Source organism: Fringilla coelebs (assembly GCF_963513975.1).
Source record: "Fringilla coelebs genome assembly, chromosome: 5".
Lineage (NCBI taxonomy): Eukaryota > Metazoa > Chordata > Aves > Passeriformes > Fringillidae > Fringilla > Fringilla coelebs.
The window spans coordinates 61,346,784-61,372,336 of record NC_140033.1 but is presented as its reverse complement, the minus strand read 5'-3'; the positions used below and the strand labels follow the sequence as shown (position 1 = coordinate 61,372,336).

Below are 25,553 nucleotides of genomic sequence, written 5' to 3'. Positions count from 1 at the left end.
AGAGGACAAATGTGTCAGTGTGTGCTGTGAGACTGGAAATAGGGATATAGACTGCCTGCATGCCACAGATGGGGAAGAATCCACTGAACATCTTTTAATCAAGTCCTTACATGATGTCTTCTTTTAATGATAGTGTTGGGGGCTCTGATGCTTCAGATGCAAAAACCTGGTGTAGATACTGGATTTCTAAATGGGAGGTGATGTTTCAGTTTAACCAGGGTAAAATTTTTGGTTTTGCAAAGTTAATTCTCTGCCAATAAATGTTTTAGTGTTGAAAGACTTGAGAGGTTCTACCAGCTTCTTGATTCTACAGGTTTTGGTCTTCTTTAGGAATAGTACAGGGAACAAAGCTGTGTATCTTAAGCAACCAATATAAATGCATAAATCTTCTTGTGAACAGTCACTACTTTAGGGATACCAGAATCTTCCTGCTTTCTTGGTTGCTGTGCATGAAACAAGCACAGTGTAATTTAAATTTTATTTGTTCATACTCTACTTCTCTCACCCTGTCTCTGTTGTTTAATAGATTCCTTCAAAGCCCTTGGGGCCAGGACTATGCATGAGTAAGAGTGAATCATATACATCACTGTCAGGTTGGCAGGTACAGTTTTCTTGACAGGAGATGGTTCCTGTTTGGCTTGGATAATAAGAAAGTTCATACTTTCACCAGCATTTTTCACACCTCTTCATAATTTCAGAGTTCAAAATCACTTATTTTAATTTCTGAAGCATGCGTAGTAATGCAATTATTCCAAGGATGAGCAGCTTTGTACTAAAGAACTAGATCCAGCTGACAAATTTACTGTAAGCATTGGAGCAGAGATTCAGGTTTGCAGTCCCTGCTGATGCAACTCTTGGTCTCTCACACTACTGATATCTTGCTCCAGGTATGAAATAATGTATGTGTGTAGTGTAAATGTTCTCTGTATAGCCCATTTCTGCTCGGTTTATATTTTGAGTTGCCGTGTGTTATGGATTGTTGCAGAAGTTAAAAACGTTCCTTGAAATAATTGTTCCCTGAAGTTCCCCTCAACAACACCCCCTACTTCCCCACTGAGGACACGTGCTGAAAGAAAAGCAGTAGTAGAGTTCTCTGTTATTTTGCACTGCTCTGACCCTGTGGGTGGGTGTTCTTGTGCTGGAATAGGAACACACCACAGTAATTAAAATATAACTCCTCCGTGATGTGCGTTTTTCCCCCACACAGAAGATCCCTCTGTCAGGTCGTGCAGTTGATGTAGAAAGGAGGTGCAGGTTCAAGAATTAAGATGATGTCAAAGGTTGATGCTGAGAGGATTGGAAATCTGGGCTCAGCTCGTTTTATGTCGTTTTTTTGCGTTTGTTATGCATGATTTTCCCTCTCTTAATTAGTTCAAGTAATCTTCTAAAAACTATAGATTGCTTTTATAGCACTGCTTCAGGGAGAAAGTGTGGTTCTGGGGTGAGGAAAAAAACAAAAGATTACTGAGGAGCCAGTAACCTCCATGGTTTTGTGCCTCAAGTCCACATGTGAGATCTTTTGTAAACGGCTGCACTGAGCAGCAAGCTGCAGCTGTAATAGCTAATCCTCCAGCTCCCTGCAATGTCTCTTGACAGCACTTAAAACACTGTTCTGCAGGTTACCGTGGTTGCTATGCTGATTTAAACACATTTAATGAACAGCTTTGAAGTCACTATTGAAAGCCTGTTTTCAGGGAGGAGGTTCGCCATGTAGCAGTGCAACTGTGAACACTACGGATTAGAACTGAAATACGTTGAAATTTGGAATACTTATCGAATACCAAAATGGGGAAAAAATGCACTGAACTGCTTTAAATATAAGACTGTACCTTAATATTCAATATTCTTCACACAATTTTTGTAAAAGTACTTGCAAATGTTTATCATAGCCTTGTGGGAAGCAGTGTGCAGCTTGAAATCAGAAACCACTCAAGCTCTCCTCTTTATTTTTTTTTAATGAAGAATTTTTATGGTTTGTCTAGCAATTACCAGTTTCCCATAAGCACTGTGGTAATGCTGACGTTTATTTCAGGAGGACTCTGATGTTGTTAGATGTGAACAGACTATCACTAGATCTGGAGACAGAATCTTGTAATGGAAGTGTCAGTTTGTTGAGCCTGACACTTGCAAGCCTGAGGCATTTCCCTAATGTTTTGACATTGTAGAAGGCTGTCCTTTCATTGTTTGTTTTGGAGTAATTTTGCCCAGCAACTTACAATTACGTATTCTAACATATTTAGTTTAATATTGAAAATTGAGTGCTTGTTTTAAGTTTCTGTTCAGCAGAAGAATCAGAATAAAACATTTTAAAATCTTTTATTTTGCAGAATAAAAGATTTTGAAATGAAAACTTCCCTTAAAATGCAAAAATTACTTCCATAAAGACTTAATGAAGGAGTCCTGTAATTGCAGTCAATAATTATTCAGCAATGAGTGCATTGGTGAACATAAAACATTTTGTACCACATTTTTCAATAGTTTTGCTGTGCAAAGAACACACAGTTCAAATAGCTCCTGAAATGGGGCGGGGGTGAGCACGGAGAGCTCCCATCTGTTCCCTCTTACTCTGTAAATCAGCTCCTCCAGCTCTGAAAGGTCAGTGGTACTCAGTTACCAGGATGTGAGCTGATCTGTTGAGTAGGGAGTAGGTGCTTTGGCAGAGATCCCTATGCAAACTGGAAAATACTACATCTTTTAGGCTTTGAATTTTGCTTCACAATTTGACTGATTTTTAACGTTCTCTGACTTTTGTATGTGTTGGTTAAACTGCATTTTATTTTAAAATGATGCATTTTTCAAAGCTGGTGCTTATTACTAAATTTTAAACTTGTATTTTGGTTTTTGAACTATAAGGTGGTCATAAGTATTTTTAAAATTTTTTATTATTATGAAATTATGTTTTCTTCAGTTTCCTAATAGTTGCTCTTCTTTTCCTCCAGGAGACAGATGAGCAGAAACGTCACAAAATTGCCAATGAGCTGCTGCAAACAGAAAAGGCCTATGTCAGCCGGCTGGACCTCCTCGATGGGGTACGTTTTTCTCAAGTTTGCTTTTATTGTGTTGCCTTCAATTCACTCAAATGCCTATGCATAAGTGTGGGTATAAATTACATGAGATGTGGAATATTTTTCACAATTTGCTGATTTTCCAGTGCGTCATTTTCTGTTGCCTCATGGTTTTGGCTTTGCTTCTATTTTAAGAGCGCTATATTTTTAATAAGTATTAGACTTTTGTGGCTATTAAAGCAATATCTTCTGTGTGTGGGGATGTCACTACAAGCAGTCATGCTGGTAGCCAACAAGGAGGATGGATAACCATGTTTTGGCTTCCAGTGAATTGGACTGAATGTTGCAATCACCCACTCATAAGGAAATTACTAAATCCTCCTAATTTGAACCACCCAATCAGAATTTTTCTCTAGTCCCAAAAGACCTAGAAATTGCCCATTCCAAAAAGAATATACTCTATTTTCCCATTGTATATTTAGAAACAGAAAGTACTGCTCCTGCAAGGAAAGGGTTGGGCTCTCATGCTTTGTACAATCTAGCTGATATTTCTTAAACCTTAAAGTCTGTACTTGAGAATTTTCCTTCCCAAGTCTTGTTTACTTTCCACATAACACATTTACACTTTACTTGGATGCCTCTAGCTTTGTATTGCCTTACTACAGGATATTTTTCTCAGACTCTACAGTTTAAATTTCTCAGGTCCAGTGCAGAAGTTTTGTACAAACTCTTTTTGTATAAGTTGGTAAGTTTGATAAGTTGACTTTTGTAAAAAGTCTCAACTGATACAATAATTCTTCAGTCTGCTTGGGGATCTAAGTAATTGTCCTCAAGAAAGTGGATTTACACAGCAGACCCACATTGTGATGGATGTATGGTAACTTTTAAAAGCCAAAATATTGCAGGAAAAAAAAGTGATTTAGAGAAATTTAAAAATAAAAAAGCATATTTACTTCCTGCATAGATTTTTCTGATGGGTAACGTACAATTTTTTGCCTTGATGGCTTTGTAAGTACATTACTGCTATGTCTGTTTTCCAAATATTAACTGGAGAGGATTCTGAAAAACGAATTTCAAACACAGCTGCTCAACTGCTGCTAATGAGAGAAAAGCAGGAGACTAGGAAGAGACTGTTATATTTCTTAACTTGGTTAAAAAGTTGTGTAATCTTTATGGTCTTCAAAGTGACTAACTGCCCTGTTGGCAGTGCAGCAAACTGGGCATGTTTTAGAGTGTATGTGGCAGAAAAATGGCTTTTTTCCTTTTAAGACACTTTGGCTGTCTCAGTTGGGGTGATCAAAGTTCCTGTCTTCAGACTCTTTTCTTCTTTTGCAAGTGCTTACCCAGACTTTTGAAGCCTTTTCTAGGGATATAAAATCTGTCCAAACATGGGAGAGGGTGGCAGAGGGAGACCAGCTCTCCAAAAGCTCGGGGTTTTTGTGATGTGCATATTAACTGATGCACATTTTGTAGCTGCACCTAGTCAGGTTGAGCCTACTGAAGGAGAAAGAATATGTTTATTTTTAAAAGAGACTATAATATATTTATTTTTAAAAGAGTCCACCCAGAACTGGGTCTCTTCTGTACTTTAACATGGGGACCACTCTTAGTCTGCCAACTACTTGGATTTCAAAAGGAGAAGGGGATACAGCATTCAAGGAAGGTGCTGGGGCTGATGGTGATCAGACATCATGCTAATTGCAAAGGACAGAATAGAGGAAAATACTGCTGGAAGACTGGGAAAGCTGAGATGGTCTAGCTGTTAAACAGACAGGATGAAATGTCTGGAGCTCCTCCCAAATGGCACTGCTTCAGCTTGGCTCTCCTTGTGCCAGCCCTGCCTGCAGTGCCCTCCTGGCTTACAAGAACAGAAGTGGGGTGTAAGGGGAAGAGAAGCTTTTCACTTCCAGTGAGGGAAAGGCAATGAATGAGTTCATCACTACCCATCTGTATTATTGAAATATTAATCTTGCCTCAGCTGGAGCAGGAGGGGTGGATAGGTGATCTTCCATTGGTTAAATATAATAGGCTGATAGGCGTGTGGCTCTTTTTCTGTATTGCAGGTATTCTATTCCAGACTCCTGGAGGAAGCCAACAGAGGTTCATTTCCACCTGAAGTGATTAATAAAATATTTTCCAACATTTCATCAATAAATGCCTTCCACAGTAAATTCTTACTTCCAGAACTTGAAAAAAGAATGCAAGAATGGTAAGAGGCAATTCCCTGGTTAACACACTTCTAAAACCATGTCTGTAGAAACTCTCTTGCAGGGTTGAGGTAGGGAAAGTATCTTCAAATTAAGCTCTGCAGGAGCTGCTGTGAGTAAGAGAACATCTGCTCTTCCACTCTTCCTCAGGATCTGACTCAGCAGAGGACTGGCATCATTTGCTCAAAATAAAGGACATGGATCATGAGTAATCTCACTGAAGCCAGTGAGATTCCTCATGATCTTGCTAAATTAGGGGTTCAGACTCAAATTATGTGCTACCTGGTGAATTTATTGTACAGAGTACAAAGCTGAGGTAAATATGTGGTTTATGATAATGTTGAAGTACAGTAACCTCTGTTGTTACTGCCTTTTGTAATGAGGTGGGACAGAATCTTCTTCTTCCTCTATGTTTTAGTTTTCTGTTTGAAATTAAAATCCATGCCAGATATATTTCAGGGCCATTTCCCCCTCAGCTTTTCTTGATCTCTGTTTAGAGCCAGCAAGGATAGAACAGGTGTAAATATCCTGTGTAATACTCATGTACAGATGTAGTATCTTTATCCTGCCTTGGTTGGTGTGTGTGATTCTGGGCATATTAAAACATAGCCATACATTCTTGGTCTCTTCTATGTAATTGAAAAAAAAAAAAGGTCTCAAACCATTGCTGCTTCCCTCCTTCTTCAGGAAAAAGGATAACCTCATTTAAAAAGAAATTGTAAATACAGTTTCATCCAGTCATTTCACCTCAGCACTTGTTTGGCTTCTGTATTCTATGTTATCTAAAATTTATTATGAGGAATTCAAGAATTTGTTCATACATGATTTCCAGCTACACTATCATATAGCTCCTTTATTGTCAGAAACCACACCAAAAATGAGGGGGAAAAAAAGCTTTTTTGTGATAGATAAGAAAGTCTTAGACCATACAGTGGTGCCTTAGACAGCAGCTGTACATCTTCTGACTCTGTAAGATGATTCCCCTTTAAATGATGATTCCTTAAAATAGAATACTTCACATGCACAAACACATGGTACCTCTATAATGGTGTAGTCTATAATGCAAGGAAGTAAGAAAATGTAAGCATTGTGAAATATAAGAAGTTCCCCACAGAATGACTTCAGTAAGTAAAAACTACCCATTTCTTTTAACAGAAGTTGAAAAAATCTGATGGGAAATACAAATGCCTGGATTGCACTAGAGTGCATGTTCATGACAAGTGGAGTTTAGATGTTTAAAAAACAGCTCACACCACATTATGGCAGTGCTGTTTAATTTGAAATGAGATTCACAGAGTAAGCTTAAAATTCTGCTCTAGACACTTTATGGAGCACAGAATGTGGGTTGCCTTACTTTCCATATTTGCAAAATGCTAAACTGCTCACTACTATTGCGTGTGTAATTAGATAGCTTCAAAGGTTGAAATTTGCTTTTGAAGATAAGCTTTGACTCTTGGTGCAGAGCTAATAAATTGCATCACAAGGATATTATCTTTCCCAAATTGTGTGAAAACAACCTTTGTGCTGTACCTGAGACAGCCTGTTCAAATGTCCTTGAAACACTGTGCTTTTGGGAGGAGTTGGACTAAAGGTGCAGTTGAAGACAGCTTTTTCTGATCATTGCTGAAAGTAAAATCTGGGCTAATTTTCTCTCCCCATCACTGGTCTCTGAAATTGTCTGGAATAATAGCTTCTGCCAGATACAGTCTTCTCAGAAGTTCCTCTCATAAGACACAAGAAATTAAGTATGTTCTATGGGTAGCTTTGTGTGCTTTTATTATTCTTTAAATTCCAGCAGAAAAAGCTGGATAAAAATTTCTGACCTTTTCTTGAGTTGTGGTTTAAATTGAAAACTTAGAGTAAAAATATGTAAAAACATGTAAAGCAGATCAAAAGCAAATTCTTTTTTGGAAGAAAAGGCAGTGTGAATCTAAACTTACCAAGTGAAAGTGAAATTGTCTGGTAGCTGAATTTTGAATGAGTTGAGCAACAGCTGGAGCTGAATATCTCTTATAAAATATGGCTTGAAAACACCAGAACCAGCATTGTTGCAATATATTTCTTTTGAAAAGTGTGTAACAGCACAACAGTGATCCCATGCCATAGAATCATCAAATGGTTGGGCTTGGAACAGACCTGAAAGATCATCTAATTCCAACTCTCCCCCTCCATGGGCAGGGAGACCTTTCACTAGACTGTCAAAGAAGATAATTAGATACAATACCCTGAGTCTTCTGGACCCAAGGATGACCAGTAGCAGATACTTGGGAATAACATCAGAACCCTGCATGACTTCAGAGACCAACTTCCCACCCTGACTTGTCCCTCAGTGCCAGCCCCAGCAGCAGCCCAGCCCTCTGCCTGGTGTTACACAGGAGCTCTCTGTCCTGCAGAGGCAGCTGGAGCTGGACCAGTCCTTGACAGTCCTGCAATATTCACTGTTCAAGTATGACTTTTCTGTTCTGCACAGCTTTTCTCTCAGAGAAGTGGTGTGTTGGAGTGGGCTGTAGAATTTTTCATTTTAGACGGCTATGAGAACATTGATTTCAGACTTTTAGAAATCCATACTGAGATACTGAAGGTCTGTCCCTGTAAATAAGACATGAAATATGCTTCCTATTGTGGCTCTTGGAGGTGTCTGTGTGCTGCTCCACATTTTTTGTGTGCCCTGGGAGTGCAGGTTCTCTCAGCCTCTCCTCTGCTACTTTACTATTCTGTTTTATCTGAAGACGCCATCAAGAGCTGGGAAAAACGTGGGAAAGTTCTCACAAAAGACTGGAATCCAAGGGATTATCTTTCCTTCATATGTTTCCTTAGATAATTAGTAATTAAAACCAAAATGTTAATACATGTGTTTATACAAGGCACAGAGTGGAAGCTGTGCAGAATGGGTTTAGCCCTCAAACCAAACCACAGATTAGATATTTTAAGGATCAAATTATGGTCAAAAGAAGATAATGTAATTTTAAGGAACTGCAGATAAAATAAATAAGGCCATGTTTTGTAAATAAAATCTGTCATGTCTTCAATTTCTAGATATTCTTGTTTGAGTCCTCTGCATTACCTGTGGTGCTTATACATAATTAAAGGAAGATACAAACACTCTAGATTTTCTTATTTTAGTCCTCTACATGACCTGTGGTGCTTATATATCATCAAAACGGGTACAAAGATTCCTTCTAGATTTTCTCACTTTAGTCCTCTGCATGACCTGTGGTGCTTATATATCATTAAAGGGGGATGCAAACACTCTTTCCTTGTGAATTCAGATTTAATGCTCATGTTGGAACTCCATATGAGGCGATCCCAAACGCAAGGATTCTCTCTTAAACGCTTGAAACCTTTTATAACCTCGAGTGACTTTTTTTCTTTCCATTTTGCTCTGAGATTCCACCCTCTTACTTTGCAGGACCACCACTCCTAGGATTGGAGATATTCTGCAGAAGCTGGCTCCTTTCCTCAAGATGTACGGCGAGTACGTGAAGAATTTTGACAACGCAATGGAACTGGTGAAAACGTGGACTGAACGGTCACCTCAGTTCAAATTCATTATCCAAGACATTCAGGTAATGGGGAGAACAATGCAGATCCTCAAGTAATATATAAAAATACAAGTTTGTGGATGAAAAAAGGATTAAAGAGGAAATTATATACCAAATCCCTTAGAATTAAGGTAATTTTTTTAATCCACTTCGCACTGCGTTTTCCCCTACTCCTTCCTGTATATGTGCACAACCACTCCCAAAAATCCAGATTTTTCTCCTGCAAAATAGAGGAGCAAATTGTAAAGGCTGAAACATCTAAAGATTATAAAAATAGTGCATTTTGTTGTAAATACCAAAGTAAATACCACTGTAGGATAAAGTGAAAAGGCAGTGCAACCCTAGATCCCTGCACTGCATCCAATAATATTGTGTTTGTTCACAGAAAGGCTGAGCACAGGCAGCTGAAGAGCCCAGGGATGTCAGTCGTTCCCAAAGGCTCGTTTCACACCCTCTGGTGCTCCCTGGGGGTGTCCCTGGGAATTGGCAGGTGTGTGTCCTGCAGTTTGAGCACTTAGAAACAGAATGGAATATTTCTACTTAAATTTTACTGCTCCGTGGGGTCTTTTGGTTGTAAGCCAGGGAAGAAAACAATGTAGGTTTTAATGTAATTTTTTTAAAAATAATCTAATTGCAGCTAAGGTTATGGAAATGAACATACACCTTAAGATATGAGGGAGGGACACTGCTGGGGGAGTTGACATTGTAAACGAAACTCAAAGAAAGCGTTCCCTCCTCAGATAGGTAAAACATACCTTTGTAGCCCATTAGAGTGATTGATTATATATGTGGTTATGGACTGTTCTTATTAGTTTAGAAGTATTTCTCTTGTGTGCTATTACAAACCTATTTTGAAATACACTGGAGTTTAAAAGATTTTTTGGTAAGACTTTTTGGTAAGACTGTCAAATACTTAGAAAAGTTTTTACAGTTATTTTTTGTGAAGATTTTCTTATTATCTGGTTTGGTAAAAGAGTTCTGTATTCTTTCAGAAGATCTATCATGCATGTCTCAAAATACATTGTTTATGTTTCATCAACCATAACTTTTATTTTACGGTATTGTAATGACATTTTTGCCTGCTTCATTGAAATGTGTTTACAATTTTTTAGAAGGAAAAAGTGTGTGGAAATTTGACATTGCAACATCACATGCTAGAACCAGTCCAACGCATTCCACGCTACGAGATGCTTCTAAAGGACTACCTAAGGAAATTGCCTCAGGATTCCCTAGACTGGAAAGATGCTGAAAGTAAATATCTTCAGGCCATTAAAGGAGCTATAATAAGATATTAGTAAGAGGATACTGTAAATTAAAGCTATTTTCAGGAAAGATCAAGTGAAGACTTACTCATGGAAAGAATGATAAAATTTCTTCAGTGGAATCATAGCATTCCTTGAAAAAAAAAATCTGTTTGAATTGAAGTTAATTTTAAAGCCATAAAGCCTTTAGCATTCTCCTGGAGCACAGAAGTTTTACTTTGGTTTTGGAATAGCGCACAGGTTTTGATTTGTTTGCTTTGCAGATGATCAGGGCTTGTGGTGGCTTCTTAATTTATTTTTGTTGGCATTTTGGTTTGCTTTATGCACATTTGGAATGTTTGACTGCTATTTGTAAAAAAGTGAAGTTAGGCTCATTGTATTTTTAAGCTTCTGCAGGGAAAAAGCACAGCCCACTTTTAAATTTCTTCCTCTCTGTATTTACACGAGAACAGTTCAAGGTATTTGCACGGAGTGTTCGAATTCACTTGCCAGACAATTCTTTTAAATATTTCATTTTTAGTACTATTATAGTAAACACTTGTAAGATAAGTTGTTGCAACTGAAAAAATATAGTTTGACTTTCTGAACTACTTTGAGGAAAAGGAGGGAGAGAGCCATGACTGTTCTTGTCACAGAAAAATGTGATTGTAATACTGAAGTGCTACAGTAAACTGCAATAATTCTCTTCTTCTTTCCATATTATTGTTTCTATTTGGTACCTGACTTTTTTATGCCTCCCACTTTACCTTGTTTTCTTTTTATTGCAAACTGAAGAAATTTTTTGTACTTTGTAACTGACATAAAAACAACAAACATTTTTGTAGAATTACCATAGTGCCCCCCTCTTCCCCCCCCCGCCATGTAGTACATAAATAAGTAAAAGTACAGCTTTTTGATTTTACTTATTTTCTTTTTCTTCTGTCTAGAATCCCTGGAAATTATATCCACTGCAGCAAGTCATTCAAATAGTGCAATAAGAAAGATGGTAAATGATCCTTGTTTTCCTGATCACTTTTCAATATATTATATTTCAATATTTGGTCAAGCTAGGAGAGTGAATTGCAAATCTTCCCTAAAATGGCAATAATTGGTTTCTGGGGTCAAAGTGATTGTTCCTACTTTATGTATTTATACAGCTCCTGGAAATGATAGACAAAATCTGTCATTGCATCAAATTCTCTCAAGTGGAAAATGGAACATACTTGGTTCTTTTCCTGGCTCAAATCACTGATACTGCACTGAACTCTTAACCCTGTTTCATCTGTTTCTGTGAGTGCAGGACAATGTTTGTAGAGAGCAGTTACTGTTTCTCTGCCTGATTGGGCTGGGATGACAGGATCTTAATTGAAATATGAGATCTTTTGGGCAGGAAATAATGCAGACTGTATAAACAACTGCATTTTAAAAATTACCAAGGATATAACATTTCTAAAAGTACTTCTAGTTCTATCAACTAAATTAATCAGTCAGACCATACATGCTGGGTATAAATATGTTTTCCAAAGTTTAACAGTCCCCAGATTTATGCCAGCTCCCATCATTTAGTTTAAACTGCATCAAGATCTGTGCTTTCAATTAATAAGCTTTATAACTGTATTTTCACCATAAAGGAGAATCTAAAGAAGTTGTTGGAGATCTATGAGATGCTGGGAGAAGAGGAAGACATTGTGAACCCTTCAAATGAGCTGATCAAAGAAGGGCAGATCCTTAAACTGGCTGCTCGCAACACCTCTGCCCAAGAGCGCTACCTTTTCCTGGTGAGTGTGGCGGCTGCTGCTGCTGCTGAGAACTTTGAAATCCTCATTAAACTGAAATGTAAAAGCTTAGGATTTTTGCCCTGGTGGATTGTGTGTTGAGGTCCCAGTAAGTAATTCTGTGGGAGCTTTATATTGTGGCAGATCATCCTCTCTGGAGAGCGGGAGTTTGAAAAGTGCAGCCATAGTCCCTAACAACTCCCATGGAAGAGGTTTGGTGGAGTTTGTTGCTTCCCATGCAGTGAGAATTGCTGGTATATTTTTGCTCAGGGGTCTCTGGATGGCCCCTCTTCTGGTTAATAAAGGATGTTGAGGCACAGCTCCTTCTTATCTGTGCTTGAAACAAAAGGAGAAATCATAGAATAGAAAGGCTTCAGCTGGGGCCAGACAGCTGACTTAAATGTTGCTCCCTTCATATGAGAGGTGACAATCTCAAATGTGCTGTGTCTGTGATACAGACTAGGCAATAGTCTAGTCAGGATTTCCATGAAATAGGATTCAACTGAAGTGAGTTTTTCTTTTTAATAATTAATTTTGAGAAAAATGAGAGGGGAAAAAGGTGAGAAAATTAAACACTTTGTATCTGATTTAATAACTGTTCTTCTAGGCTGCGGCTGTAGACATTTAAACATTATTTAAAGTTCTGCTTTAATAAAGGAATATATCTTTGTCCTTCTTTCTGTACTATTTTTGCCCCCTGTTATATGGAGGATTTCAGGGAATAAAAACTTTAAGAAATGTTCTTTTGTCTTGGAGAAAAGACAAATAATGTCTTCGAATAACATTAGTTACAATGTGTACAAAACAAAATTATTTTGGTACAGGATAAATATAAATGTATGCACTGAAGGGAAAAGTCCTTATTCTACAGTTTACAGTAGGCTTTGCAGAATTGGGGCATAAGAAGAGGTTTGGTTAGAAAAGCTTTACATTGGCATAGAATATCTGGTCTGAGTATAGTTTGATAATAAATACTATGAAGACTGCTGCATGTGCAGAACAATTCTTCTTACGTTCACTGAAGCTGTCCTTGAATCCTATTCCTAAAGAAATAAGAAAGAGAAGTTGTTTTGCATTAGAGCTTTGGTCTTCTCATGTGCCAGCTGATCAGGAAAGAACCTGCTTTCTCACCCACCAAGTCTAGCTTTGTGATGTTGTCCAGCTCTCAGTGGACAAACTGTGGTTTTATCTGTGTTTTTCTTAGTGCAAAACCACGTGTTTATTTTCTCCCCCAGTTTAACAATATGTTGCTCTACTGCGTCCCCAAATTCAGCCTGGTAGGATCCAAGTTCTCGGTTCGAACCAGAGTTGGCATAGATGGCATGAAGATTATAGAAACCCATAATGAAGAATATCCACACACTTTCCAAGTGTCTGGAAAAGAGAGGACACTGGAGTTGCAGGCCAGGTAAGCAGTGTTTTTAGCCCATTCCTTGAGATCAAATATATACACACAGAAGAGTGGATTAACAGATTTGAAGAACAAGGCGGTGGATTTCATGTTAACATTGGTGTTTTGAAAATAGCCTAGGCTGCCAAAAAATCATGAATTTTTAGTCCAAGAATCTCTCTGAGTAGAAGATGCATCTAGGATGCATAGAACATGGGCTAACTTTGCAGAAATGCCCAAGACAGCCATGAATGGGCTGGCTGGGAATTCGAGAGCAGTGCCAAGGCAGCCTGTCTGACTGAGGTGTTTTAGGACACTGGGTGGGTTAATCACTGGTGCCTCTGGGATCTGAGCTGCCTCGGTACCAAGGAGTCTGTTCACCTCAGAGCAGGCCCAACAAACAGAGCTCTCCCTCCCAGTGGGTTTACCTCCACAGAACAGAGTTTTATGCAGCAGTAGTTGAGCATCAGCTTTCCTCTGTTCCTCAGGCCCATTTCCCATCTAGTTGTTTTCTCCCAGTCCCAAATATCAACCTCCTCCTGAGAGGCAAGCTCTCCTCTTAGTTCTTGGGTCCTTTCCCTCCAGGTGCACTCTTCTAACTGGCACTTTTTCTGCTCTCCAATTTATTAGTCCTTGTATCCTCCTTTTGCTGAGTTACCTTCCCCTGACCTTATTGCATTGCCTAGGCTAAGTTGCCCCTGTCTAGACTCACATAGAGTGAGATGCTACTTCTCTCCTGCTTAAAAATCCTATTCTTAGCAGTCAGGGTTTCATTGCAGAGAGGCAAGGATGAAATAAGCAGGAAAATGTCCATGGTGGATATAGTTGTGTGTTGGCACCATATATTTGGGGACAAACCTAGCCAATGAACTTGCAAGCTACTTTTCTTTATGGAAAACCTGTAATATTTAATGAGAGTTACAGCAGAGAATGTGCAAAGGTAACAGCGTATAGCTATTTACCTTAACTTTCATTCAATTTCAAATTAAATATATACTAAGAAAAATGACACAAAAAACCCCTTTCCACTAAGATCTGCAAGATTTCTGGGACAGATTTTTGGCTATCAGTCATATCTGCTCTAAATTACTGTCTGATATCTTGCTAAATATTTTGTAAATTGTTATGTCATATACCTGTTTCAATGGTGAAAGATGGGATCTTGCTATACCATTTCTGAAGCATGTTTTCATTGCAAGAAAATTGATACAGCAAAGTTTATTTTGTTAGCTTTTCTACATTACCTATAGGAGAAAGTTTATTGCATTAGTTTATTTTTTTTTAAGTTTGACAGTTAACAGTTAGTATTGTTTAAATTCTTGAGAATTACTGGAGAGTTATTTGGCTTTTGCAAGGAGTTGTTGATAGTGGGATAATGTCTCCTAAACTAGTCTCAAACTAATGTGTCAAATATTTCTTTTAGTTCTGAACAGGATAAAGAAGAATGGATAAAGGTAAATTCATCTACATTCTTTATTTTCTAAACATTTTGTCACTGAAGCAATCAGAAAAGTAATATTCCTGTTTTCTGTCTCTACCTTCTCTCTGCTGATCAATAACTGGTCAGAATGCAGAGTCTGTTTTGAATTTTACCATGTCTGAGGAATTTCTCCGCTCTTTCCTTAGGCACTTCAAAGTACTATTGAAGCTTTTCAGCAGAGGAATGAAACCTTCAGAAATGCTATTGCTAAAGAATATGAAGACATGCCTGTTGAAGTCTCTGTAAGCTGCTCTTATTCCTTTGTAACCTTCTTAATACCCATTGTGTTCTTCAATAAGTGGAAAATGTTTGGGAGAAACTTTGTTTTCAAGCTCATCATTCTTAAAGCAGAGTAATCACAAAGCAGTCATCTTGTTGGTAATTGTTTTACTTCAAAATGCCAAATCTTGTAAACCAGCCTCTTCCTTTCTTGAAACACGTAACAGAGCACCCTTTCAGTGGGGTGCTCTGCGTCATGATTTTTGACTGGGTTCTTTGTTATTTCTTTTGTAGATTTCAAAAAGCATCTTGAGCTATGTTTTGTTATTTCCTTTCCAGAGGACGAGAATAACTATTTTCCCTATTTCAAGTATAGTTTTTTACTAGCTTTTTAAATTCTTTTCTCCTCCTCCTGGCCCACCTTTAGAACGCTGAGCTTGGGAAGAGAGCACCGAGGTGGATCCGGGACAACGAGGTCACCATGTGCATGAAATGCAAGGAGCCCTTCAACGCGCTGACGAGGAGGAGGCACCACTGCCGAGCCTGCGGACACGTGAGTGCAAACCCCATCTGCAGCTGCTCAGCAGCCCTGCCAGGGTCCCCAGGCACCTGCCTGGCTTCTCGTGGCTCCTTCTTGTCAGCACAGAATCTGAGAACGCCTTGGGCTGGAAGGTGTCGCGGCTCTGTCCCGGCTGGGCGATAACGGGCGCGACAGGTTCTCCCTTCTGAGCTCCGCAGAATCCCAGCTGCCAGTGGAGGTGCAGAGCAGAAACAAAAGGCTGCAGCACAGGCCTGGGTGGAACTGGGGTGTCACCAACGTGTTTTATGAAAAATCCTTTCCTTAGGATTTTTTACTCCTGAGAAGCTGAGAGGCCTCAGGAGCAAAATGTAAACAATGATTATCTGCTGCTGTGGAATGCAGCAGGTGGATCTGGGATTGGTCTCATGTGGTTGTTTCTAATTAATGGCCAATCACAGTCCACCTGCCTCAGACTGTTTTGGGCAGTCTGAGCTTTGTTATTCATTCCTTTTCTATTCTTAGCCAGCCTTCTGATGAAATCCTTTCTTCTATTCTTTTAGTATAGTTTTTGATATAATATATATCATAAAATAATAAATCATCAAGCCTTCTGAACATGGAGTCAAGATTCTCGTTTCTTCCCTCATCCTAAGACCCCTGCAATCACTGTCACACTGGGGTAACTTTATTCTGTGGTAGAACTCCCCAAGTCCAGGACCCCAGACTGAGGGCAGACAATAGTTTATGAATGGGGGAGGTCTCAGGGGAAAATACAATCTTAGCTAATCAGAGAACTGGGGGTGGAACACAAGGCAGGGAATACAATGTGTAAACCAATGAAGGGTTTCAAGGGAGGAGAACAGCTTAAGTAAACTAATGGGGTTTTGAAGGATACAAAGCTGACAGGGAAGTTTTTAAAGGGAAGGACAGGTTCAGGAGGAATTGACATTTAATGGAAGGAGGAGTAAGGAAGGTTCTGGGGAAAAGGGTTGGGACAGGAGGGGTTACCAGCTGGGAAGGGGAGGGTTTAAAACTTGCTAGGGAGTAGCCAGGTAACAAACAAAAAAACCTTAACTAAACTGAATAACAGGGGGAGGACAATACAGAGGGGTTGCAAAACCACAGATTAAACAGTGAACATGCCAAATAAAGAAAACACACTACAACAGGAAGGGATTTTAAACATCACCCAGTCCCTGTGGTCACCAATTGTTGCAGTGTTGGGGGGGTCCCCAAGACGAGGTGAGAGATGAGAATTGACTCCAAGTTTTCAGAAGGCTGATATGATATGATATGAAAATGATATACTAAAACTATACTATAGAAAGAGAAAGGAGACATCAGAAGGCTAGACAAGAATGAATAATAAAAACCTGTGACTGACCAGAGTCCTGACACAGCTGGACTGGGATTGGTCATTAAGTCAGAACAATTCACATGCTGGGTAAACAATTCTCCAAATCACATTCCAAAGCAGCAAAACAGGGAGAAGCTGAGGCTTCTCATCTTGCCAGGAGAAGAAATCCTGGCAAAGGGATTTTTCATAAAAAGTCCCTACTCCACTGCTGTGGGCAGGGATGCCTTCCAGCAGACCAGGCTGCTCAGAGTCACATCCAGCCTGGCCTTGAACCCCTCCAGGGGTAGGGCATCCATCCACAGCTTCCCTGGCAGCCTGTGCCAGTGCTGTGGAGTCTGCTGCTGCACTTGTAGCTGAAGGAAGCAGCTCTGCACACTGCCAAGGACCCTCTGCCTGCTCTAGTCATTAGAAGCTTGTGCACTTGTGTATGATGTCCCAAGGCCCTGCACAGAGTATATTGTTAATTTTGAGAGAACTCTACTAATATGAAGAGTTTTTTATATAATGCTGCATAATGCAGCATTATTTCAGTATATTGTTAGTTTTGAGAGACCTCTCCTAACATGAATAATCTCAAAACCATATTAAGATGGCATAACCCAGCATTATTTCAGGCAGCACTGGCTGGCTCCACCAAAACACCATAAAACCCTGCAGTTTTTCCTTAGGTTAACTTGGAGCTGCTCCCAGCTGGGTTCAGTGTGTGACTGTGAACATGTGCAAAGCATCAGGGAAGGAGGGAATGTGAGGGTGGGGAGAGAGTATCGCTGCAGCTTTCTGTGTGGGATGCTACAGTAACATGCCCAGCTTGAAAGCAGCCATCCGGCAGTGGCAGTATGACTTGTGAGCTTTCAGAAGGTAACAAAAGAGCAGCAAACATTCTGTGCTTTCTGCTCTTGCCACCCCGCAGCTCTGCCTGTCTCCACCAGATGGTAGTACAAGCTCAGGATTAATATTCGTGCTACCGGGTGTCTTGCCTGATTCCTTTCTAATGTTTTTAAGTGGTATGAGGGTTTGCTGCATCCATAATGCTGCTTTTGTGCTTTGCAGGACACTAGAGACTTTTTCAGAAGCTCTAAATTATTGGTTTTACAGTTGTCATAGAGGGACAAAGATCCCCCAGATCTTTTGGTCTTAAAATTCTGTTAATGTTAAAAGCACATTATGTTAAAAGCAAATAATGTTTATTTCCCTTTTTGTTTAGACTCCTAACTACTTCTCTCTATTATAGTTCTATCACATCTCCTTGTGCTTTAATTTCAAAACACTTTTTTCTTGGGATTTAATTTGGGCTAGCAATGACGGCTTTCCAGAGGTGACTAATTTGGAATACTTAACTAGGATTGTCTAGGGCTACAAACTGAAGGTGGTGATCTATATGAGCATTGCAGAGCCTTGGTCCACAATAAAGTTTTGTTCAGATGTGTTAATGGTTCAAGTCCATTTATCTACCTTTCTTTCTTGAAAAAGTCATATTTTTTATTCAGGACATCTTTTTTTCACATGAAAGAAAAATTATATGGAAAAACACTTCTAATGAAACAACCTTGATATCTCTCTTGCATTTCACTTACATATATACTGAAAAGAAAAATCAGTGGATATTGACTTATTTAATCTATTTATTTATGATTTGATTTTAAAATTGTAAATTTTATATGTATAGGTGTGTATATATATATATATATATACACACATTTAAACCAGCTAATATTTCTTGACAAGTTAAAAAAGTTGCCATTTTTATCAGACTTTTATCATTAAAAGGTCATCTCAATTGTAGATTTTTTTCATCTCATAACCTCATTCTGGTTACATACAAAACCAGGTGGTAAATGTACCTTTTCAGATTGGCATATAAAGAAACTGCCAGCATGGCTTGGGCTATAGTCTTATTCTATACCTAACTTGAAACTACAGGTATAATTAAAAGCTGAGTGTGGTTTTATGCAAAGTACAAAATTTCCACCAGGTAAATAGGAAGAAGCACTTCTAGTTAAGAAGTAGTGGCACAAATTTGGGAAATCTCAAATTTCAAATAAGTTATTGCTGACATATAATAAAGACATCTTTCTTGTTCTGTATAATTAAAAATAGACTACAAAAAGCTTAATACTGATTTTTATTTATATTTTAATAAACTTTTATAAATACTTAAATATTATATGTTTTTTTTTCCTAAGGTGGTTTGCTGGAAATGTTCTGATTACAAAGCACATCTTGAATATGATGGCAATAAATTGAACAAAGTCTGTAAGGATTGCTATCATGTTATAATTGGTTGTACAGACAGTGAAGAAAAGAAGAGGAAGGGCATCTTGGAGGTATGTAATTCAAAAATACTCTATATGTATAGCTGCAATCCTTTTGGCTCATCAGTAGGTGAAAAATGGTAGCATTCTTGCAGAGTTTATTTTCTCTTTGAGAAATAAAAATTATGGACATAAATTTCATATCATTCCACAGATTTTGGTTTCCAGTACTCACTTTTGCAAAATTGCTTTGTTCCTTGCAACTTTACATTTTTAAGGGAATTATAAACCTAAGAACTTGTTTGCTTCTCTCAGTTACATCAGCTCCTGTGACAAAATGTAACCTTCCCTTATAAATTTTCAGTTTTCTTCTGCTGCACTTAAGTTTTCATTGCACCAAACCCCACTGCCACCTGTTGGTTTTTAAAAATAAATACCCAGACTGAGAACTGGGGGTGGAAATGAGGAGAATGAGGGAGAATTTTGTTATTCCATCAGAGTCTGAATAGTAAGATACTGTTTTGATCAGTGTATAAAATGGGCATTTTAGTTGTCAGGTTGTTCTCAGCTTTTGACATCTGAAAAGTCAAGGTCAATGGAAACTTTAATACATAATAATTTTGTGTTCTTTCTTATCATCTCAAGTTCACTATTTGATTTGAGTAGCATTTTACTCGGTCTACAGATTTTATGCAATTAATCTAATCTTTTCTCCAGGATTACTGCTTGAATGCTTATGTTATTCTTAAAAATGTGTTTGAACTTGATTCTGTCGTAATATTTTGACTGCCAAAGTAGATAAGTTGTCATGTGGGACAGTTAGTGGCACTTCAGTGCCTCACATGGTGCTGTTTTGGAAATCAGACATTGTTGTAGATGCTCAGATACAGAGAAAGGCTGGCTGTGGTGGCAAAATGAAAATTGGAGTGATATAGGAGTGTATAATCCAAAGTTACTATTGGAAAAAGGAACACATTACACATGCTAAGGGAATGTGTGTTGTGATTGCATATGTTTAAAATATATATATATATATATATATATATATATATATATATATATATATTCTCCATAAATCCAGTCCTTCATGATCTTTCTTGGGTATTTCCTGAAGCCTTTTTGCAGATACTATCCAAGAGCTGATGTGAATGGCAATATATTTCCTGCTTTTATGTTCTTTCTGTTTTTAGTCTTTTTTGAAGGAAAGTTTAGTTTCCTTTTTATGCTTTCTACTGTCTTCTAGATTGAATCTGCAGAAGTCTCTGGAAACAGTGTAATATGTAGCTTTCTTCAGTACATGGAGAAGTCCAAGCCCTGGCAGAAGGCATGGTGTGTCATACCCAAACAGGAGGCTCTCGTGCTCTACATGTATGGTGCTCCACAGGTATGTACAGGGAAAATGGGGAAGATTTTAGTCATTATTGTCACTGGCATTTGAGGAAGAGACAGCAAACAGCTTGGGAGTGGAGGAAAAACCCAAGGGTTTTCACCAAACTGTACAGCAAATGAGAAGTAATGGGTAGATTAGCTGTCTGTTTTTAATAAAGAACTTTTTCTTCTTAGGATGTGAAAGCTCTGGCTACAATTCCTCTTCTGGGCTACACAGTGGATGACACTCCAAAAAGTGCTGACCTCCCCCACAGCTTCAAACTGACCCAGTCCAAGTCTGTGCACAGCTTTGCTGCAGACAATGAGGAACTGAAGCAGAAGTGGCTAAAAGTTATCCATTTAGCTGTCAAAGGTGAGACACCAGAATGTCAAAATGAACTGCAAGTGAATTTAGAAGAGCAGCCTGAATCTTCTAAAAGATCTGAATGCTGAAGCACAGGAACACATGGCATTTTTTAAAAATTTTAGTTGAAATTGTGGTTAACCTTTGTGTCAACCTTTCTTTGCTCAATCAAGGAAAGAAAAAAAAAAGAAAAAAAAAAAGAAAAACTTCTTACTACCATACACATCTTGGCACTTTATGTTTGGGAAAGAATTCTGGTCTTTTTAGGGATCTTTTTTCTTATATTTATGTTCTGTCAATAAAAGTGATGTACAGGTCCATTTCAGAGACTTTTTAAAAAAATGTGAATGCTATTAAAAATACTTACTAACATTACTGTACTACTTGTTCATTGTAATGCAATTTTTTTTAAATCCAGTTGCTCTTCAGTTAACATGTGCTACTTTCATTAAGAATGCAAATATTTGAAGCTTCCTACTTACATGTTAGGACTTGCAACAGGATAAAAGATATACCTCCACATTGCCAAAATAGATCTGTACTTAAATATGCAGGGACAGTTTGGTTCAATGTATGTAGTTTATAGATTGATTTCCACAGTTCTGTACATATGTTGTATTCACGTGTATCTTTTTAATTAAAGTAATGCAAATTGCTTTCACAGGTATCTTGGCTTTTAAGGTTTCAATTTATCAAGGAAACAATCTAATGATTTTCAATGTAGAAATAAATACCTAAAATATGAGAAAACGATATATAATATATGTACAGTATTAAAAATGTACAATATTTGATTATTGCTTTGATTTCATGATACTGGGTTCTTATTAGTGAATAATTTATTTTTTAAAAAGCATGTTTTCTATTTGAAATTAAACACAGTCCTAAATTGAAAAATACTGTTCAGTGACTTGTTTCAATAGCTGACACTTAATGATCTTGATATTTTTATGCATCAAAAAATTAGCAGTAATGTAAGTGGCATGCAATGGGCAAATGAGTTCCAGTTGTGTTTAAACAAGTAGTCGCTTTTCTTCAGTGTCCTATCACTGTTAGCTTTTAAGAGTGCAGTAGTTTGTTGCTCAATGCAGTATGTGGTTTGAGAAAAGCAACAGATTCTAGTAACCTTCTGGGAATGTGTATTTTTGCTATTATGGTTATTGGAGCAAAAGAACAATTTGAATTTAAGTATTTTAATTTTTGTAGAAGATTAGATATTGTAATGCTTATTTATGAGAACAATCTTCAAGGATTCTTGTTTTAAAGTGGAACCTGGTTTGTAAAAATTGAGTATGAAATCTGAGCTTGCAAATCTGAAATTTTATGAACTAACGTTATTTGTTTTCTGTTCCTGGGTATAAGGACTCTCTGGCTTTACAATATTAAGTTCCTTATGAACTTCCATTCCTATTAGAGTTTTTATACATAGAGGCAAATGACTTCCATAAAATTTTTACTGTAATATCCCTGAGTGAAATATGGCAAACTCAGAAGTAGTGATTGACTATCAGTTAAAGTCATTGCTGTCTTTCCTTTTTGAAACCCTTTAAGGAAGGAAAATACGTAACTTCTACGATCAGCTTGTCATATGAACATTCAGAGATCTTGCTTCTCAATAAATCTGCAATCTGTATTTTAAATCATGTCAAGCTGAAGAGCTCAGGTTCAATTTTGTTAATAACATGACAGATCTAAATTGTTGGGTTTTTATAGTGAGTTTGCCAAGCAAACTATCCACTGAACTCCTACTCCTGCTTTACTCTTTCTACAACATTATAGGGAAAAAAAAACCAACTCATTTTGCATTTAGCAAGGGATTCATATCTGTTTGTAATGTCAAGCACACATGGGCATGCAGTGTCATCATTCCTTCATAAGAATGTCATGTAAGTTAATGTTAGTGGGATGGATTTTGCTCTCACGTGCACAGATCCAGGATCTACCATATCCTTTAGATTCCAGAGCTTTACACCAGTGTTAATAATGATCAGGACACAGTATACAGTAGTAACTCTCCAGCTGACTTGGTGCATGTCAATTCTGAATTCTCTTCCTTGGGTGCTCTCTGGGTCCAGATTGTTCTGGATATAACCCTAGTATTGCTTTTATCTGATGTGCAAGCTCTTCTGTAATTCTCTTCGAGATTTGAAGTTACTTCTACTGGCAGCTGTGTTTACCTTTAGCAATGGGCAGCTCAAGCCTGGTTTGATTCATGTTGGTGAATCCCATCAGATTTTTGCCAAGGTAATATAAGATCTCCCTAGCTAATATATGTAATCTTACATATGCCTTGGCAAGGGATGGGGGAACATTCAGGTAAGCAAGCAGAACTCTTGGTGGCTGTCTTTCCTTCATGGCCATCTCCCAAGAGTGGGTATCTTCTACAAGAGCCTCAAGTGCAATTGTGGGACATGGAGAGTTGTCTTCCCACATCCCAGTGTATAAAAACAGTTTCCCATGGTCAAGGTGTGGAGTGTAAAGGAAGAAGTTGCTTTAAGGGAGTTCTCAGATAGGAAGGACTGAGCTACAGTGAAAAGATGATGCTATGACTGTAGAGTCAGTTCGGTTGGAAAAGCCCTCTAAGATCACCGAGCCAACAATTGCCCAGCACTGCCAAGTCCACCACTAAACCATGTCCCTAAGTGCCACTCCCATCTCCTCAGCCACCTCTCACAAGACCTGTGCTCCAGACCCTTCACCAGCTCTGTTGCCTTTCTCTGGGCCCACTGCAGCACTTCCATGTCCTTCTTATCCTCTCTTTCATGTCCCAGAACTGGACATAGCATTTGAAGCACAGCCTTGCCCGTGCCAAGTACAGGGGACAACCACTGCCCTGGTCCTGCTGGCCACACTGTTGGTGGCACGGGCCAGGACACCCTTGGCCTTCTTGCCCACGTGGGCACACTGCTGCCTCTTGTTCAGCTGCTGTCAGACCAGCACTCCCAGGTCCTTTTCCACCAGGCAGCTTTCCAGCCTTTCTTCCCCAAACCTCTAGTGCTGCAGGGGTTGTTGTGACCCAGGTGCAGGACCCAGCACTTGGCCTTGTTGAACCTCTGGGAGCTGGCTTGTCCTATTGATCCAGCCTGTCTGGATCTCAGTGCAGAGCCTCCCTGCCCTCCATCAGGTCAGCATCCTGCCCAGCTCGGTGCTGTGTAGTGCATTCTGTTTCCTCCTGCAAATCTCACTCTAAGCCAGGCAGGAAGCCCCATTCCAGTTAAGTGATTGGAAGCAGCAGTTGCTGTGCTGCCTTATTGTTCTAGTGGTACTGAGCAGGTGAAGCTACTTGAGTGGCAGCATCTCCCAGATGAAGCCCAGCATTTGGGCACGAGCAGTTTGAAATGGGAGTTGTTTGTTTGGATGTTAGCCTCACGTTTGCTCTCAGCCATTAAACTTTATACAGCAGAGGATATTTTATTTACCCTAGTGAAACCCATTTCATGTTCTCATAATCAATTGGTCAGAATTGTTCTCTTCTGAGTCAGAATGCCTTGGCACTCAAATACATGGTTCTGTGTGTATTTAATTACCAATATTAAAGGACATCAGAAAATGGAGAAATTCAAAAGTTAACCACCCTGCTGTCTTCATTCTCCACAGCAAACCCTCCTAACAACAGCATCCCAAACTTTTGCTTTAAATTGTAAATTATGACTGCAGAGGAGCAAATACAAAGTTGTAGCTGCTGTGGCTTAAGAATTATGATGAAAGCAGTGAAATTAAAACCATCATTCTAACAAGGTAGAAGCTGTTCCCATTTGAAATAAATTCTTAAATTCTTCAAGGAAAAGAAAAAAGGCATTGCATTTGGGAGCATAAAGCTCTGTGTGTAAGGAATAAACTGTAACTAAGCATTCATTCATAATACATGAATGCATGTGAATGGCTCTGCTGAATTATTTAAGTTTTGTGACTCTTGTGTTCAAGTAATGCTTGTTTCTCACTTTAAAAGTGATCACTGTTCTGTGCGTTTTAAAGCAGATCAAAAGTTATTTTAGTGGTTTTATCTGTGTTCAACCAGAACAAGACTTAAATTTATCATTCATATTTTTGGATCACAGCAATATATTTTTTGAAATTACTTATTTTTTCCCCCTACCATGGGAAAATAGTGTGTCATGGTATCGACATGTCTGCACCATTCCTCCAGACCCTCTAAAGATTCTTTTTTGGCATCAGGTACTCCTGCTTGGTTGAAGAGCTGCTATAAAACCTGTATTATGTAGTATTTCCAAATCCCTTTATGCCAAGTAGTTCTGTTTATTTCTAAGTATATTTAACTTATATGTGCAAAATAGATATTGAGAGTACAAAACATTCTCTTCTATTTGGAATAGAATATTAAACCACTTTAATTGCATGTATATATAGTAGCACCTTTTTATGCAAAACCATCTCAAAGTGCTTTATAAATCTCCTCAAAGATTCTAACTCTTTTTCATAGAAAAGAAGATTTTTATTGCTCATGTTTTTAAGTTATGGATGAAAGCAAGGCACTGATTAAATATAGAGTAAATACACTACCACCTAAGCAAAATTTAGGTGAGATTATAGAAGTATGCTCCACAGGCTTCCAAGTGGAGTCAGAAGGAAAAAGAATACATATATTAAAACAAATGGGAAAGATGTGGAAACACTTGACAGGTTGTTTGGGTTCCTCACCACATAGCTAGTATAAAAAATCATCAGCTTTTCATTTCAAGGAAAGATTAAATAAAATTAAGAGAGGGTAATTGTTTCTTATACTGAAGGAAAGACTTTCTGGAAAGAAATAAACATTCCATGTAGAAATAATCCTAAGCAATAACAAGAGGTCTTTCTCCATATAGCTGGTAT

The 25,553-nt window shown here is 38.4% G+C and overlaps 1 protein-coding gene across 1 annotated transcript in view; it reads left to right on the top strand.

The window, feature by feature from the left end:
* The window catches only part of FGD4 (FYVE, RhoGEF and PH domain containing 4), a 36,148-nt gene extending 14,814 nt beyond the window's left edge, over positions 1 to 21,334 (top strand). The window contains exons 4-16 of the mRNA XM_084206084.1: positions 2,940 to 3,029; positions 5,069 to 5,214; positions 8,622 to 8,778; positions 9,867 to 10,005; positions 10,943 to 11,001; positions 11,627 to 11,773; positions 13,006 to 13,178; positions 14,584 to 14,614; positions 14,787 to 14,882; positions 15,287 to 15,412; positions 18,920 to 19,060; positions 20,232 to 20,372; positions 20,552 to 21,334. Coding sequence (XP_084062210.1) covers positions 2,940 to 3,029; positions 5,069 to 5,214; positions 8,622 to 8,778; positions 9,867 to 10,005; positions 10,943 to 11,001; positions 11,627 to 11,773; positions 13,006 to 13,178; positions 14,584 to 14,614; positions 14,787 to 14,882; positions 15,287 to 15,412; positions 18,920 to 19,060; positions 20,232 to 20,372; positions 20,552 to 20,809 — 1,704 coding nt within the window. The 3' untranslated portion in view covers positions 20,810 to 21,334. The remainder of the gene's footprint in view (positions 1 to 2,939; positions 3,030 to 5,068; positions 5,215 to 8,621; positions 8,779 to 9,866; positions 10,006 to 10,942; positions 11,002 to 11,626; positions 11,774 to 13,005; positions 13,179 to 14,583; positions 14,615 to 14,786; positions 14,883 to 15,286; positions 15,413 to 18,919; positions 19,061 to 20,231; positions 20,373 to 20,551) is intronic.
* Positions 21,335 to 25,553: the final 4,219 nt, after the last annotated feature.